At 37.1% G+C, this 20,062-nt stretch overlaps 1 protein-coding gene across 1 annotated transcript in view; it reads right to left on the reverse strand.

Annotated features, from left to right (window-relative positions):
* Positions 1–20,062, reverse strand: part of LOC134309834 (piezo-type mechanosensitive ion channel component 2) — a 142,637-nt gene that overhangs the window by 71,589 nt on the left and 50,986 nt on the right. Inside the window, exon 4 of the mRNA XM_062991193.1 lies at positions 14,034–14,076. Coding sequence (XP_062847263.1) covers positions 14,034–14,076 — 43 coding nt within the window. The remainder of the gene's footprint in view (positions 1–14,033; positions 14,077–20,062) is intronic.

A 20,062-nucleotide genomic window follows, 5' to 3' on the forward strand; every position in this document is an offset into this window, starting at 1 on the left:
AATGCGTGTCGTAATCAAAGCTAAAGGTGGTCCAACCAAATATTAGTGTGTGACCTTTTTTTTGGCCAGGCAGTGTATATACTGTATATATAATATGTAAAGATAAAAACTGTGAAAGGGCAAGTACTTTTTTCACATTACTTTATGTTCTGTATCTGTCTAATACCAGCTACTTCTCCTTAGCTGAGCTGCATACAATGCACAATGGTAGTAAATCCAGTAAACCCTTAAAGTGGATTAGATTTTAGGTAGCAATATCTAAAATATGAAATATTATTCATCTTAATAGCATGCTGCAGCCAACTTTTGTATTCATACTTTATAAAGTGACTCAATATCAGCAAATAGAAATAATGGTTTAGTCATTGACTTTTTAAGAGTTTGAAGTGGGTGTTAAATATGTGGTAAATACCAATTCCAGCTATGCATGTGTACTGTGTCCAAATTTTTTAGGCAGTTTATAGTCATCCTTGGAATTAAACACATTATGAACTATGCCGTATTTTTAAAAAGCCTCCTATGATTGGAAAAGGACTATTTAAATTACTCAGTTTGGGGCCAAGTGAGCTTATAAAAAATGGATTTAGCACAACAATAAGGTGGAGCCCCTATTTAACACAGACCACTGCACGCAAAAATGTCCAGAGCCACAATAAAGGCCTGCAATTCCATAGTGTCCATAGTTAACGCAGTAGGCCGTCTGGTTCTAATTTTCATCCTACAGCAGTCTGCAGCCTTTCAGAGTAACTTCCATGGCTTACAACAATCCCTTCAGACCAGTATTAAACAGTAAAGCGCTTTGGCTCTGAAACTGAAACTTCACTTGTGTGAGTCTTATTGAATACCCTAAATTTCTGTTCTATAAAAGGTTTACATAGAGTAGCCAAAATTACATGGCTGTGGCACCAAGAGGGTTATTTCTTTTTTTTTAGAAAAACAGTGTGCATTAAAAAGCTAACTGTACCTCAGAGGTCACATAAACCACATTAAAATTCAAATGACAGTAATGACCAGAACTTAAATCAATGTCCCAGGAAAGCATTAGATTTATGAAGCCCATTATTTGAAACAACCTCTACATTGGCTACAGTTTAGGTCAAAAGTTTACATAAACTACTAAGGAACATGTCTTAGGATTTCACTGATTTTAGTAACATAATGCATGGTGTGGAATATTATATATAATGTCATTTAACTTTTGTGACATTAAACTTATTTAGACTCAACATCAGTGCTTGATAAATTGAACAGGCACAGATTTCCACAGACATACTCAAAAACCAAGTGGAAGGCGCCCAGGTGGCGCAGAGGGATATTCCACTAGCACACCAACACCGAGATTCTGAACTCCTTGGTTCGAAACTCCACGTTGCCTCTGGTCGGCTGGGCGCCATCTAGCTGGCATAATTGGCAGTGCCTGCAGCAGATACTAATTGGCCACCATATCTGCAGGGTGGGGGCCGGACTATGTGTGGGTGGGTGGGACTTCATACGCTGTGTAAGGAACCTGATTGGCGGAAGAGGCGCCTGTGCAGAATGCAGGGGCGAGGGGTTGTGCACGTGTCATAAGAGGCGTGTGCAGCAACGTGCTCTCCTCGGATGCAATCGGGTATCCATCAGCAGCGGAAGAAAAATTGAGTGCGCTAAATTGGGAGTAAAATAGAGAGAAAATGCATATATATATACTGTGTATATATATATATATATATATATATATATATATATATATATATATATATATATATATAAAACAAGTGGAAAAGCAGTCCCAGACAAGTGGAGGTTTCACTTCACTAGCAAACTAGCTCACCGTGTTTCTGTACAACTCTAAACAAATGTTTGGATACATACATGCCCTTCACATAATTGTTTGCTTTCAAAGAGAAACAAAGAGTAACTATGCCTCTGCTTTGAAGTTTACTGTGTTTGCATCATAAAATTTAATAAGTGACAGGCGCCACTGGTTGATGCAAGTGTTGCTCCGTCCAGTTCCACCTTTCATCTCTGCACGCTAGAAAAAGCATGAGCTGGCAGAATGAAAGCTATACAGATGGCACTTGTTTGGGAATTAGACAGTGTGGTGTGTTTACTAGGTAACTCTGGCCTATAAAGAGAATTAAAAAGAGTTACTATCAAAGTTCCCAGTGAGAGCAGCAATTTAGGAAGAAACCCAAAATAACACTGGCTGAACTGGTCATCTGTGTGCGTGTGTGTTTGTGAGAAATTGCTGAAAGATTATATTACTTGCAAGTATTGGATATGAGCTCTTGCTGTGTTAAATTTCTGAGTCACAAACTGTATAAAAATAAATAACCTGATTAGTCACAAATTGCATAAAAATAAATTATATACTTTAATCAATTCCTAACCACACAAACACTTGTTGGACTGAATGGGTAAAAGTTCCCACATAATAACTTCAAAATCTTGTGGAATCCTTCTCAGTAAGGAAAGGGCTAATATATTCAAAACCAAGAACTTTTTAGCAAAATAATTACATAATTGATTTTTTGATGTTTTTCTGTAGTCCAGTTTTGTCTTTTATTGAAAATGTATGGTACATTATGATGTGACGAATCAGACGATGGCGAACACAGACTGTTGAGCAGCTTGTATAAGTCTTGTATACAGTAATAGGGCGGCACGGTGACTCAGTGGGTCCTGGGTTCAATCCCCAGGTGGGGCAGTGGACTTTGCATGTTCTTCCCGTGTCTGCGTGGGTTTCCTCCGGTTTCGTCCCACAGTCCAAAGACATACTGTACAAGTGAGGTGAATTGGAGATACTAAATTGTCCATGAATGTGTTTCACATTAAAATGTGTAAACTAATGAATCTTGTGTAATGAGCAACTATCGTTTCTGTCATGAATGTAACCAAATAGTGTAAAACATGACGTTAAAATCCTAATAAATAAATAATGTATACAGTAATAATAGGGCACTCCACTGTGTGGAGTTTGCATGTTCTCCCCGTGTCTGTGTGGGTTTCCTCCGGGAGCTCCGGTTTCCTCCCACAGTCCAAAAACATGCAGTCAGGTTAATTGGAGACACTGAATTGCCCTATAGGTGAATGTGTGTGTGTGTATGTATTTCTGCCCTGCGATGGACTGGAGCCCCGTCCAGGGTGTTACTGTGTGCCTTGCACCCATTGAAAAGCTTGGATAGGCTCCAGCACCCAACGTGACCCTAATTGGATAAGCGGTTAAGAAAGTGAGTGAGTGAATGAGTGAGTAATAATAGGCAAAAAAAGTTTGTTTATATTTAACAAATAAAATTAAGTTTGTCACTGAAAACACTCAAATCTTTTGTTTGTCTTTTTGTCTGTTAAATAAAGTTTCATAAGTAACATCTCATTACTAAAATACCTTGTCATATCCCACCAGTGCCTCTAAATGACTGTAAAGTAATGTGACGATGTAAATGCATTTTTAAAATAGTAATAAAAATCTATTTTACTGCCAAATTGGCCAGCAGTGGGTAATACTGGACATGTGGTAAACATGCTAAAGAAAACCAATGTAATGCTACTATGTGATACTTCTATGTGATACTACTGTGTGTGAACCTGTCTCTGGCAATGTGAAAGGAAACTGCAACAACATATGCCTAGTTCACACTACACGATTTTTGCCCTGATTTGCGCTCGCCAACTGGTCAGCGCTAGATTTGCCGGCTTGGGAGCAACTCAGCGTTCTCTCTGCGTTCTCTCGGCGTTCTCTCGGCGATCGAAACTTGGCTCTCAATCGCTATGTGTGAACTGTTCAACAACTCGACGACTGAAGAGAGATATCTAGCATGTTGAATATCTGGACAATGAGTGCTAAGTCGAACAGCCAATGAGAACGCAAGATACAGTGTGAGGAGAAACGCAGGGGAGTTGTAAAAAGGTGGGACAGGGGCTTAATATAGTTTCTATCAGAATACATTGGGACACACACAAGTTTTACAATATTTCTGAACTTATCGTTCTCTACAAAACACCAGCGTTGCATTGCAAAAAATATTTATTAACCTCCAACTCACTATAGAACAATCCATGCTGTTCGCGTAGCCAAATCCACTCAGATTCATTAATTTTTTCTCCTTGATTTTATGCTGCACATCAGCGCACAAAATTTGATCGCTCGCTACTTATTGACGTGCATTTGTTGACGTGGTATCATTAAACCTTTTGTCACTTCTCACATGTGTTTTCGTGACAAAACGTAGTTTGGGAGACCAGAAAAGCTTACCTGTGATTCCAGTTAGATCGTGTAGTGTAAAACCCCCTATTGCCGATCAGTCGTGTAGTGTGAAAGCCACACCGACTCGAAAGACTCCCGATTACAAGAGATCCAGTTGTGTGTTGTGAACTGTATAGCGACCTGATGACTTGGAAAGTCGTGTAGTGTGAACTTGGCAATAGGTGGAGGGGGTATGTGTTAGGCCAGCATTGAAAATCAAGTTGTCTAGTGCTGAGTTTGTGACAAAGTAAAATAAGATTTGTAAATAAATCAAATAAATAACTGAATTTTCAAAATTCTTGCTGACTTTCTGGCTGTACCATAATCCAATCCTCTCTGCTGTAAAAGTGGTCATTCATCATCATCATCATCCTATTAAATAACAGTTTGACTAAAGATATTTTAAAAAGAGAGATTTTACTTCTACAAAAGGTTGTCATTAAAAAGTATTAATGTCATTAATTTAATATGCTAAAGTCATACTTTTTCTTACTTAGCTAAGAGACTGCCAGTTACAGCCCCAATCATGCAGAATGTTCTAACACTTTGTGCATTGCACCAAAGGTATTAAAACGATTCCAAATATGTTTTCAAACATTCCTCAGAAGATCATGTGGACCACACAAATACAAAAAAATGTAAAAATGAGTTTATGGAGTTAGAGAAAATAGATAGTGTTTCTCTCAAATCAGAAAATATTTAAATAATGTATTGCCAAGAGTCATGATGTTTCTCATAAATCATCAGTTTACACAGCCCACCATGTCAGCACTCTAAACCTAATGCCAACCTCCAGGGTACATGTTGACACAGTCTTGCTACCCAGAACCTCTATTTGCTAAACCACTGGAACCAGTCTTCGCAGCACACATGGGGCAGAAACTTATAAGCAGCCATTACTGGGTGAGGTAAACTGCTAATTTATGCAAATTTGCTGATTTCTGCAAGGTTATGGGCACTATTAAACAACACCAAGCATAATTAACAATTTTACATAGATTACACAAATAGTTAGAGCTTACACATACAGAGCTACTTGAAACTTCCCCCTGGACTGAGTCATTACTGTAAATAACCAGAAGCAAGATATAAATCAGTGTAATTGGTTCTTGATTAAGTTTTGTCAGTAATGATGATGAATTATTTCTGAATGATCTCAATTCCAATCAATCTGTTTTAAACCTGATTGCTTCTTGGATGTGGAAGCATCACTAATAGGATTAATTCTCTTTCAATAATTGTCATGCTACAGATCTAATCCACCAGTTGTTTCACTGTCAAGAGAGTGGCACGCATAACACTGACTGCTTGGCTTTAGATTAGAAACATACAGTTCAAAGTGGATAAGCAAAATCTTATCCCTAGCTTAGGCATGATGTAAAATGTATTACTAGCTAGCTAGCTGGTTCGGATTTGCATTAGTCTGAACGAAGGCCTTGCTTTAATCTAACTCTGATTTATTCTGTTTGAATCCTTGTATACTTTAGTCTGTTTATCTGACCTCAAGCTTGTGAAAATGGAGATCTGGCTAGTTTTAATCATGCTGACTTGTTGTTTGCAGAATGAGTCAGTAAGGAAGGTAAAGCCACAGTGTTGCATGGCGGAGGCCAGCCTCAGGATACTGACAGCTCATAATTACACTGTGTGTGTGTGTGTGTGTGTGTGTGTGTGTTTTTTTTTTTTTTGCTTGAAGTTAGTCAGACGCCCTAGTTTGGCTTTGGAACATATAAACATAGACATTTAACTAAATTTGGCATCACTGCTAAGATCCTACTTTGTATCTCAGCCATGTTATCGACCAGCCAGGTGCCATAGACACTACTGGTAATGTCTTGGCTGGTTGAAGGCACCTGTAAAGAGATGGTGAAAAAAGGGGAGCAGTGTGTGACTCTCCCTACGTGATATTACTCTCTGTGTAAAACTGTCTCTGTCAATATTATATATACATACACATAAGTATACGAATGAACATTATTATTATTATATTAATAGTATACACCGATTAGCCATAACATTAAAACCACCTCCTTGATTCTACACTCACTGTCCATTTTATCAGCTCCACTTACTATATAGAAGCACTTTGTAGTTCTACAATTACTGACTGAAGTCCATCTGTTTCTCTACATACTTTTTTAGTCTGCTTTCACCCTGTTTTTCAATGGTCAGGACCACTACAGAGTAGGTATTATTTGGGTGGTGGGTGACACTGACATGGTGGTGGTGTGTTAGTGTGTGTTGTACTGGTATGAGTGGATAAGACACAGCAGTGCTGGGTGAAAGCAGGCTAAAAAAGTATGTAGAGAAATAGATGGACTAAAGTCAGTAATTGTAGAACTACAGTGGTATGGTAAGTGGAGCTGATAAAATGGACAGTAAGTGTAGAAACAAGGAGGTGGTTTTAATGTTATGGCTGATCAGTGTATATTGGCTGGTCGAAGGCACACTGAGATGGTGAATAAAGGGGAGCAGTGTGTGACTTTCCCTATGTAATAATACTCTCTGTGTAAAACTGGCAATATTATATATACACAGTGTATCACAAAAGTGAGTACACCCCTCACATTTCTGCAAATATTTCATTATATCTTTTCATGGGACAACACTATAGACATGAAACTTGGATATAACTTAGAGTAGTCAGTGTACAGCTTGTATAGCAGTGTAGATTTACTGTCTTCTGAAAATAACTCAACACACAGCCATTAATGTCTAAATAGCTGGCAACATAAGTGAGTACACCCCACAGTGAACATGTCCAAATTGTGCACAAATGTGTCGTTGTCCCTCCCTGGTGTCATGTGTCCAGGTCCCAGGTGTAAATGGGGAGCAGGGCTGTTAAATTTGGTGTTTTGGGTACAATTCTCTCATACTGGCCACTGGATATTCAACATGGCACCTCATGGCAAAGAACTCTCTGAGGATGTGAGAAATAGAATTGTTGCTCTCCACAAAGATGGCCTGGGCTATAAGAAGATTGCTAACACCCTGAAACTGAGCTACAGCATGGTGGCCAAGGTCATACAGCGGTTTTCCAGGACAGGTTCCACTCGGAACAGGCTTCGCCAGGGTCGACCAAAGAAGTTGAGTCCACGTGTTCGGCGTCATATCCAGAGGTTGGCTTTAAAAAATAGACACATGAGTGCTGCCAGCATTGCTGCAGAGGTTGAAGACGTGGGAGGTCAGCCTGTCAGTGCTCAGACCATACGCCGCACACTGCATCAACTCGGTCTGCATGGTCGTCATCCCAGAAGGAAGCTGACGCACAAGAAAGCCCGCAAACAGTTTGCTGAAGACAAGCAGTCCAAGAACATGGATTACTGGAATGCCCTGTGGTCTGACGAGACCAAGATAAACTTGTTTGGCTCAGATGGTGTCCAGCATGTGTGGCGGCGCCCTGGTGAGAAGTACCAAGACAACTGTATCTTGCCTACAGTCAAGCATGGTGGTGGTAGCATCATGGTCTTGGGCTACATGAGTGTTGCTGGCACTGGGGAGCTGCAGTTCATTGAGGGAAACATGAATTCCAACATGTACTGTGACATTCTGAAACAGAGCATGATCCCCTCCCTTCGAAAACTGGGCCTCATGGCAGTTTTCCAACAGGATAACGACCCCAAACACAACCTCCAAGATGACAACTGCCTTGCTGAGGAAGCTGAAGGTAAAGGTGATGGACTAAACCCAATTGAGCACCTGTGGCGCATCCTCAAGTGGAAGGTGGAGGAGTTCAAGGTGTCTAACATCCACCAGCTCCGTGATGTCATCATGGAGGAGTGGAAGAGGATTCCAGTAGCAACCTGTGCAGCTCTGGTGAATTCCATGCCCAGGAGGGTTAAGGCAGTGCTGGATAATAATGGTGGTCACACAAAATATTGACACTTTGGGCACAATTTGGACATGTTCACTGTGGGGTGTACTCACTTATGTTGCAGCTATTTAGACATTAATGGCTGTGTGTTGAGTTATTTTCAGAAGACAGTAAATCTACACTGCTATACAAGCTGTACACTGACTACTCTAAGTTATATCCAAGTTTTATTTCTATAGTGTTGTCCCATGAAAAGATATAATAAAATATTTGCAGAAATGTGAGGGGTGTACTCACTTTTGTGATACACTGTACATACACATAAGTATACGAATTAACATTATTATTATTATTATTATTATATTAATAGTATACATTAATAGATAAAATATTAAATATAATAATAAATACATACACATCAGTATACAAATTTACATGGTTATAATTATATTAATAGATTAATAATTAAAATATTAAATATAATAATAAATATTGTACATAAGTAAATCCTGTTTATATATAACATTTACTCATTTAAATTATTTGTTATTATTTTGTTAATATAATATTAACATTCATAAGAAAAACTGATTCAAAAACTGATTCAAATTTATACATACACACACACACACACACTTAAGTATTACTAACATCAATAGTTTAGAAAGCCCCTACTTTTCATATTGTAATACAGAAACAGTACTGGTGTACTGGTGAGAGTAAATTTCAGAATTAATGCCATGTTCACTTCTTGCAAATCCCCAATAAATATTTCACAGCACATTTTTTACTGCTTAATAATTTTTACAGCAAACAAGAACCCATCCAAAAACATGATGCAGAAATGGCCACCGCAGCTTTTGGCTGCTTTCTGTCCAAGGGCAACATGAGGCACAATGCTACAATTCAGGGCTCATATAACAGCTGGTTTAAGAAAGTGCCTGTTGTCTTTTTCTCTTGTGTTTTAATGACCTTTATCTTTGGTTCAAAATAAACCAAGACTGTGCATTAACGAGTGCATTAACAAAAAGTGTTGGTATCAGACAGTTACCTATGAGATTTAGAGTGTAAAAGCCATTAGAGATTAAACACATATAGGTCCTCTCTAACCAACAATGCTTTTAATTATTATTAATAAAAAGGTATCAAATAAGGGAGTATATTTTAAAATACACTCCAGCACAGTTCCAAAGGCTTAAAGACTCTGTGTGCAGACTCTCCATTGTGCAGTAAAGCTATACTGGAGGATTCTGATAAACCTTATGCTGTGGAATTCTCTTATCACCTGTCTTTATATAAAGCTAAGAAATAAACTCTGACGGATCTTAAATAAACTGTTTAACTGAAAATTTTCTAAAACTATTGAACAAACATGGTATAATCACAGGAAACTGATAACATTCACAATTGTGGCAGCCCTTAAATCAATGACACAATTGGTAGGAACTTTTAGTCATAACATACAACCAAACAACAGATCTCACAAAAGCATGTGTGATGCATGCTCCAGCATCAGTGACGCTTTTATCTGACTGTGAAATGAAACAATCAGTGAAACAGCTCATTAGGTAATATTGTTTTATATTTATCAATAGTCTTTACAATACATTGTACACTGCTGTTTATCAGAAACTGTTCTACACTACACTATTCCCATGTACTCAAGAACATGTCATGGGAACCAGTTTAACCATTTAATCCTGACAGCCCTGGGCAACAGTTAAGAAGAACAAACACGGGGCAATAAATAGAAAGGTTTTTCTCTTTTGCATTAGGGCATGTAAATAAAAACTGTTTAGCTAAAAGGAATAATATAACAAGCAGATGTTCTTTACACATGAGGAAACATTTTCCTTTGCTCATTTATTTAGGGATATTTCATGCATGTTATCTAATCCTTTAAATCTTGAGGTTATTTTCTTTTGGCCTGTAGGCATGTGATCTATACTACACTTCCACAGTAGGATTTTTTTACCAGACAGATAAATTACAGTTGTCTGTCAGAAACACCACAAGCAGAACCAAGCATGACATGTCTTAACTATACAGCCGCTATTGAATAAACTCAACTGAGACTAATTAAATGCAATTATCCTACAAAACATTCAAACATTCAATGTTTTATAAAACTGTGTAAAACCTTAAACTCATACAATTTTGTCCTGCTAGGCAATCAGGTTACATTAGGAATGTTAATATAAAACTAATTAACTGTTAAAGCATGTCATTTATTTAATATAATTGATTTTATACAACTTTTAGCCATCTGTAGGATATAAAAACTCAACAAAACAAATAGGAGGGGTTCCAGTATAGTGTATTATGCATTTATGCTAAACAAACAGATCAACTATAATGTGTTTAGATCTTAACAGATCTAATCATTCTGAATCTACACAACCAATTTCCAAAAAAGTTGCAATAAAACAAGAATCAGTAATTTGTTAATTCTCTTGAACCTTGACAATAAATGACAATAGTAATAGTTTCAATGTTTTTAATGACTGTATTTTGTAAAGATAAAAAATATGGAAATTAGATACCTGCAATGCACCTAAAAAGTTGGGACAGAGGCATGTTTACCACTTACTCCATCTTATTTACATACATACATCTTTTTGTGTGTCAATATACAAATATTCAAGTCACTTATGCTTTGGGCAATTATGCCAACCCATACAATGACTTTTGCACCTAACAGTGTGGATGGTGGATGGTCCTTTCCATCTCTAGAATGAAAAACTCTTTACTTGTGGAAATGTTGATATTTTAAAACTAAAAAATAGGATATTTTACTTCATGCTTCCTCTGACCATGTTTTATTTATTACTGGGGTGGCACGCTCAGTGGATAGCACTGTCGCCTCACAGCAAGAAGGTCCTGGGTTTGATCCCCAGGTGGAGTGGTCTGGGTCCTTTCTGTGTGGAGTTTGCATGTTCTCCCCGTGTCTGCGTGGGTTTCCTCCAGGAGCTCGGGTTCCTCCCACAGTCCAAAGACAAGTGAGGTGAATTGGAGATACAAAATTGTCCATAACTGTGTTTGACATTAAACTTATGAACTGATGAACCTTGTGTAACGAATAACTACTGTTTCTGTCATGAATGTAACTAAAGTGTGTAAAACGTGACATTAAAAACCTATTAAATAAATATTTACTACTGTTCTACATCTCTGTTATTTGATTGGTCTATATGTTCAAAAGAAGAACCATACATAACAAAATGCAAGGTTAATGCAGATAATGCCTTATTTACAGGGCACAAAGGATCAGTGGATAATCTATTTAAAATGTTCACTAACTGCTCAAGTCACAGTGTTTAACAGAAGCTAAATAGTGTTTATCAGTATCAGTATACCCTATCACCTACTCCTCAACCAGAAGATGCCAGGCACTCACTATTAATAATAATTAAATTTCAGCAACAATCCAGCAAACATGATTACCTAGATAAATAATGATGGTAAGCTGCATTTACAAACTACCACCTGCCTCAGGCCTACTGCTGTTCAAATTCAAGGGTGTAGTTCACTTTGATTAAAAAAAAAATATATAATAATATATATTATTATAAAAACAAGTCTGTGTATTTGTTTAATGATGCATAGGGCTGGAATATCGTATTTGCTTTCATTTCATAATTCATCTTTTCATAATTGACTTGTTTCTTTGGTTTTAAGCTGTCATTTATCACAATGTAATTTCTCTCGGATGGTTAGCATGAGAAATTATCATTAAATGGACTGACTGGTTTAGTTATGCAAAGACATTAATCCTAATTATCTTAACTGTAGAAAAAAAATAGCATTGATCTTGTGCCAATTTCGCTGTGTCTTGTTACTAGAATCTGGACTAATTATTTACGGCACATTTGCAAAGTGGTTAAACAGCAATCTTAAAATATTATTTGGGTTTTATAAGCTGTAAATGACAAATTATCTCCAGTCATTGGACCAGAAGATGCAGTGTTAATGTGAATGATTATGAAAGTGAAAAGAACAGTTATGCCTTAATGTCTTAAATCTGTTTTCTTTTAAACTGTTTTATATCATCTAAATAAAAGATGCCTGCTAATCACCACAGGGTGTCTAAAACCAGATTGTTTTTACTTGTGGTGCCACTGAAGGGGAAAGAATTGTTCAGCTTCATTTACTGTAGATTCCCTTAGAACTTTTAAAAAATGCCTGAGGCTTTTAAGACCAAATGCCCTCAGTACCTTTTCCAGTTTTGGCATATAATCAGTACTCTAAAACTAGTTTTACACAAATAACCTGTGTGTATTTTGAATGCTGTAGCTGTAGTACTGTCAATCTGACAATGATCAATCTTTTATACAGTGCTTACTGCTGACTTTTGGTACTGACTTATATATGAAATATTGTGAATTAATGTGTCTCCTTTTTAAGGAAACAAAGACAGTCCCACCAAAATCTTTTGTGAATGCTCTTTTTGCAGTGAAGTTTCATTTTAAATGTTCGGGGTGGAGCACTAATTAAATTTGGCACAGTTACATTCTATCATCCGTTGGCCAAGAGCTTTAGCCTCAACAGTGCCTCAACAGTGCTTTCAGCCACTTTCTTCTGTGTTTTTGTGACTGTGAGTTTAGAAGGGCAGTTAGTTCCCTTCTCCAACCCACCTGATCGAACAAAGGACATAAAACAAACAAAAAAGCTGAGCAGTAGAATAATATGTTTTAAATATGGATGGTTTTAGGTGGATATAAGGATGCCAATTTGAATTTGTATGCGCTCCACAACAATGTTGCATGTTGTGAAAACCTGTATATACCAGAAATATTTATTTGCAAATGGGTTTTCCCTGCATTTTTCATGGCTTAGCAAAACTCAAACAAAAGTTGTAAAAGCATATTTGACTGGTTAACAAGTGAAAAATGAATTTGTTTTGTTAGATTTCCTGGTGGGAAATATTTACTATATATTTACTGGTGGGGTGGGGGGCTGACAGTGCAGCATACTAACTGGCTAGTATCTACATAGTGTATAAAAAACAGTATTTACCCAAATCAGATGTGTTCCCACTTTAGAATTTAAGGAATTTAATTCCTTCCTTACTTCTTATAGATTAATAAATAATCCTGTTTTATTTTTATAAAAGTATATGACTTATTTCATGACTTTATTGTCCTGTTCTTGCCACTGTAATACAAGAAAGTAAAAGTGACACATTTAGCCAATTACATTACTCCTGACTTTTGAAGCAGATTGATTTAGACAGCGGATTCGAAGCTAAGCTTGTTTAAAGCATACCACACACAGGTTTTCAGGCTGACCAGAGTTTGGCCAGAGCTCTTAATTATTACTGCTCATAAGTTCTCTCCACTAATTAAGAAGCATAAGAAAGCAATAAAGAAGTAAAGGTAAAGTGCAGGTTTTATTGTATTTTTATATAAATTTTTAACTGTTTTTCAATTTGTGTTATTTTCAGTGTATAAGTGTCAAAAACAACCCCATTGTTTTACATTAGCCTAAAATATATGCAGTTTTACGGGACCATGGAACGCATCAAAAGGTTTTTCATACATCCTTATGGGGAAAAAATACCTTAAAACTCAACGCCTTTTAAAGTCAACGCCACTCACAGAACCAACTGACGTTGAGGTTCAAGGTACCAGTGTAATTAGGAAATGTGTCCACATACTTTTAGTCTTTTTATTATGTATTCCAAACTTGTTTTTGGTCAGTTGGTAAAAACTTGTTGTTGCACCCTTGATTAGCTCTGTGTATGAACTGTATTCTGTCTTACTTACAAACTGCAGTGGATAAGTGTCTGCCAGAGTAATAGATGTAATTGTAATATAAATATTCATTCTGTTTTTTATTGCTTGAGGAACTATAATTTTGTCTAACAGTTTGGCTTGTTGTGGAAAAATCTGTCCACTGAAAGCAAGCAGATTAAGAAAAAACATGCTATCAGTACTCATTATTTACATGTAAACCATGTTAAAGTGGATTTATATTAATGTGGAGGCAGCACACTCCTACCTTTCAAACCCCAGCTGTCTTATAGATTTCTCCCATGATGAACCTACAAGGAGAGAGGGAAACATATTTAGAGACACAAAAGTGACTTACTGTGTATAAACATTACGTTTTACAATATACAGCATATTGGAAAAGACCCAACCATGTTTTAAACAACAGTAAATATAGAATGTATTGAAATACAACACTCCCTACAGTCAACTGCACAAAGTCTAGTGTAATACACTATGAAGTATCTAGTAAAGTAAACAAAAACTGACATAAAATAAGACTTGATAAGGGTATTCTCTTTGGTTTGGTAGAGTATTCCATCCATTGTGTATGGTATTGCTAGATTTTGTTGTTCTTTGTGGTACTTTGGGCACTTTGTTAGTATGTGTTCAACTGCTATAGGCATTTTACAGTGGTCACACTTATTTTAAAGTGGATGCAGATCAGGAGCACTCTCCTTTCCCAAAACCAAGTGAAAACAAGTATTCATATAATATGCTGTTAAAACTGCTCTGTCCTGCCGAGACATGGACTATACAAGACATTCAAAGTAGTCCTGTGGTATATCAACGGTAGGTCCTTTAACCTATGTAAATTGTGAGATTTAGAAATTGTGAATCATTTTACAGTGCCTCCAGATGCTATTACAAATTTGATGGCTGCAACACTACAATAATTAAGCACGGGGTATGTTCACCAGTCACTTGTACTTTATTTTGTTAACAGTTCATTGAAAACTGATGAAACTGATTTTTCTTAATATAACACTTCAGCTGCTCAACAATCTGGGGTATCATTTGTTTTACAATGTGCTTTATACACAGTCAAGTCACATTATTATGACCACTTCCTAATTTCGACGCCGGCAACGTGTAGCTCATGAAGGAAGTCACGTTTCGTGAGCTGGCTTGTAGGGTATATAAGGTGTGTGATAGGCTGTCTGCACATATATCCCTCACTGCTGTCATGAGTGAAAGTACCATGGGTAAAATTGTCTTCCCTGGGGCGGATGGGACCTTCCAGCAAGACAAGAGCATGACTAAGAATTCCAAGTACTACCCTGGTCCCCTAATTCCCCAGACTTGAACTCAATGGAGCATCTGTGGGACCACCTCGAGCGCCGTGTTTGCTCTATGGATCCTCCCCCACGCACCCTCCAGCACCCTGCAGTCAGCATGGCTCCAGATACCTGTGACAACCTACCAGAACCTTATTGAGTCACTCCCAGCCAGGCTAGCTGCTGTCCATGCTGCACACTCTGGATATAAGCTGGTGGTCATAATAATGTGACTTGACTGTGTAATACACCAGATGTTTTTAAATGAATACAGGACTCCAGACAGGCCAGTCTAGCACCTGCACTCTCTTACTATGGGGTAGTGCTGCAACAGGAAAGAGGCAGGTCCCAGTAAAAACACTGTCTAGATGGAAGCACGTGTTAGACCCAAACGTGTATGTAACACTCAGCACTAATAATGCCTTCACAGATGTGCAGGTTAGCCATGCTACTGGCACTTACACACCACATACCATGAAGAAACTGGCTTTGAACTTTGAATTAGTTACAGTCAGGGAGATCTTTGACAAACTGTGTTTACTCGCAAGGGTTTTCTGAAGTTTTACACTGCCACTTTTTTGGAATATGTTGCAGGCATCAAATAAGTACTTAAAATACATTTACAAAAATCAGTAATAATAAATTAATAAAGAAAATATTATCCATACTTCATAAAGTTTTGATTATGAATTACATATCTGTTAAAGACAGTTCACAAATTTCACAAATCTTAAAACATTTAACCGACTGTCCCAACATTTTAATCGAGTTTGCATATTGGCTATGTAACCTACTGTCTCTGCACTGATTTATGACTTTCATGAGCTTTTACCTACAAGCAGTACATTTAGTACAGAAGCAACTGTCATCTCACAAGAGGCCACGCTTTGAAAAATAGTATGTTTGGAATAAGCCCAGTTTTGCTCCCTGTTTTCTAAATCTTGCTCAAACTCAGATGTAACCAGAGAACATAAAAGCAGTGAGGCAAGCCATGTTCATGACATGCAGTCGTTCTCTATATTCTACTGAAGTGAAAGTGTGTATTCAGAAATGTTGTGTTTACATAGACACTCCCATGAGGTTTGAGCTGCCAGGGGTGGCCTGAAGGGATTGCAAGAGGAGGGGCAAGATTACTTTTATCTTCTCTATCAGTGGTGAACCGTTTGCTTTTCAGTGTTAAGTGGACTGTTTATAGTTTATAGTCAAACTGGATTAGTTTTATAAGGTGATGTAGAACAGTATGGCACTTATCAGTGAAATTTTACCTCAGGGACTCATTATTAAGAGTCATGCTTCTGTCTGTGGCTGTTTTTCATAATCATTGCAGTGTAGTTACACTTTTTAGAGCACATTAAAAGTATTTGAGGATTAGGTGGGATGGAATATAAAACTCAATATATACTATATATAAAAATGTTACAAAAAATTAAAAGACCAATGCAAACTATTATGCTAATAATATTATTAGTTTTCCAAATTCCAAAAAAAATCTTGTCATTTAAAGCATTTGTTTATCTATTTATTATTATATCTATTATTATCTATTATTATTAGGATTTTAACATCATGTTTTACACACTTTGGTTACATTCATAACAGGACAGATACGTAATTACTGGTTACACAAGATTAATCAGTTTACAAGTTTATTGTCAAACACAGTCACAGACAATTTTGTATTTCCAATTCACCTCACTTGCATGTCTTTGGACTTTGGGAGGAAACCAGAGCTCCCGGAGGACACCCACACAGACACATGCAAACTCCACAAGCACCTGGACCACTCCACCTGGGAATTGAACCCAGGACCTTCTTGCTGTGAGGCAACAGTGCTACCCACCTAGCCACTGTGCAGCCCTATATGGTAAAATAAACCCAAATTTTACAGCTTTCTGGAGGTTACTTTAGGTTAAATATACTTATATACCCTTAGGTACTATTTGTTTGTACAGTGCAGAAGATAAACTACAGTTAATAATCTTTATTAAATAACTATCCAGTCTAAATAGTATATATGTGTGTCCTTTAGTATAATTATCAGCACAATTTAATCAGCCTTTAATAAGCCTGCAAACCTGCAAATGTCTTCATGCCTAGTAGAGTCTTTAGTAGTGCTGTGTATACCCGAACATGGTTAACGTCTTACAGAATTTAAATTCATGATTACTTTCTAACTAGGTGAATGTTAATCCTGGCACACAATATGCCTGAAGTATGAATAAGTGGTGACTTTCCAATACCTACAAGTTATCTGCCAGGATTTCTCCCTTTTTGAGATGAACAGGGCAGTCCCTATCTTTCAGTAAATCAACGCATTTCAGCTGAGTGAGGGAAAGGCCACATTAGGCATTACCTAGATGGCACAGCAAAACCTCTATTGTCTGGCCGAGGCATTACCACAAGCAGTGGGTAAAACCTGAGTATAGCATGTTCTTCAAAGCATGATATGCAGAGCCTGCTAGCTTATCATTTGACAATTTGGGGGGTACCAGAAGGTTGGAAATGGTACAGCAACTACCTTTACATAAATTACATACAAAGCTCCTTTCACAAATGTGCTTTACACTTACTGTATGTGCACATTCATGACTGTGGATACTGTGCCCTATCCAACTGAATAGTGCCTGAAATTGTAAATAATCTTTACCTGTGACTTGCTAAATAAATAATTTATAAATATAAAACAAAGTTTAGTGGCTATTAATTAGGTTTTTAATTAATGTGTCACAATTTTGTAAAAGATGGCTGTAACACAAAGTTAAGATGTTAAATCTACATTTATTAATTATGGCTTAATATTAAATGCAAATTCCTCACTGCACGGTGACAAAACCAGCACATCTACTCTGAGATTGCACAAGACCGATGATGGACTGATGACATTCATTGCTCTGGACACCTGTGACATATTGTAAGTATGCTTCCTGTATTTGCTGATGTTGGCTTGCTGACAAAAAGACTGTCAGTGTGTGCTGTATATTTTGTATATTGTCTTAACCACAATAATATATATGAAGTGCATATGTGAACTCTAAGGATCAGTGGTGGTTTGCTAAGGTCAGCTGAAAGCAGTATGTACACATGTACAGCATATGTTACAAAGGGTATCTGCAGCAATAAAACTTAAGCAGAGCTGAAACTAGGTCCATGTGGTACCTCAACTTTGGATTTGATCCAATTTCATTAATGCAAAAGTGTCATGAGACTCACAGATAAGGAGAATTATCAGTCAGTGTACAGCATTGTCTAGTTAGTTTTTGTGGAACATGAATGAGATTGTTTGTTTGTAGGCTAAAGCCAAACTGCTCACTGTTTACCTGACCAGAGAAGTATAAAAACACAGCATATTTATATGTTCTTTTATGCATGCAATTATTAACTGATTTGTAAACAGTACTGTTACTTGAGTATATTTACGAAGCCAAAGGTATAACCCACTTTTCAATAATACCACTCGTAGTTGATTATGAAATATCTACAACAGGGGTGTCCAAATTTTTTAGTTGGAAGCCAGATGGAGTAAAAATATGCAAACATGGGCCACAGACTTTTTTGATACAAAACATAAAAATATTATAGACGTACCTGATTAATAACAGTTACACTTTCTTTTTATTTGAGGGACTATCTTTTACAGTGTTGTGTAAAATAAGATTTTGCCAATTTCACTCACCAGTTTATAATCCTAATTGAAAGATTATTATACTTCTTTAAATTAAACATACACACTTCCCTCTGAACTCAATGAAAATGAAATCCCTGTGTGGCTGAAATCTTCTTCATTCGCTGTTGTTTCTTTGGAGCTGCCAAGTTTATCCAAAAACACAGAAACAATGTAGGTTCAACATTATTTTTTGAATTGGGGGAAGGATGGGGAGCGTTTTAGATTTGTTTTCTGCAATAGCAACACCAAACAGTTTAAGCAGTTAAAAAAAAAAACCCTGCTTAATAGAGAGCCAGCCCATTTCAAAAATGGTAACAGGCCACAAATGGCCTGTGGGTCAAAGTTAGGACATCCCTGATCTAGGAGGGATGACTTGTTGCAATGGTGGCATACTATTACAGAACCACACTCAAATTCAGTGAGCTCTTTAAAACCACCAATTCGTTCACAAATGTTTGTAAAGGCAAACTGCATGGCTAGGTGCTTTATTTATACATCTTTAGTAGTGGGATTGGATACCTGAATGTAATGCTTAAGTGGTGTGTCCCAATACCTTTGTCTATATGACAACACTAAAATCAAAGTTAATATGACATGATTAAAGTTAATTAAGCATAAATACCTATCATGTATTTGTTTTATCTTGTATTTGTATTATTTACATTTATTAAATAAAGGTCAAATGGTAAAATCATTGAAAAAATCAAAAGGGCAGTTTTTTTTAAATCATTGATGTCTGTTTTATTTAAAGCCATGGGCATTATTATACCGTTAAACCCCATCCCAATCCAAATGGGAATTAACTGGAATATTTACATTACATTACATTTAAATTTTTGGCATTTGGCAGACGCTCTTATCCAGAGCGACTTACAGAAGAGCTTCCATAGTAAACATTACATTACTCTAGTTCAAGTAGACAGTTCAAGAACACAAATCTGCTGAAACCCTGATAGAACCAAAGGTTTTTTTTGTTTTTTTTATGAATAAGAGCGTTAGTAAGTAAGTACATGTCAGCTTATGTGCTTAGTAAAGAGGTGGGTTTTTAATCGTCTTTTGAAGGCAGCAAGAGACTCAGATGTTCGGACAGACAGAGGAAGTTCGTTCCACCACTTGGATGCTAGTACAGAGAAGAGCCTTGATGCTGGTCTTCCTCAAGTCCTGGATGGAGGATCAAGTCGAGCGAGACTAGTGGCTCGGAGGTTACGTGGTACCCTGCGACTTTGATTAGACCTTGAAGGTAGCTTGGGGCTGGTCCATTTTTGGCTTTGTAGGCGAGCATCAGTGTTTTAAACTGAATGTGTGCAGCTACAGGAA

This window comes from Trichomycterus rosablanca, chromosome 3, assembly GCF_030014385.1.
Source record: "Trichomycterus rosablanca isolate fTriRos1 chromosome 3, fTriRos1.hap1, whole genome shotgun sequence".
NCBI classification, from domain to species: domain Eukaryota; kingdom Metazoa; phylum Chordata; class Actinopteri; order Siluriformes; family Trichomycteridae; genus Trichomycterus; species Trichomycterus rosablanca.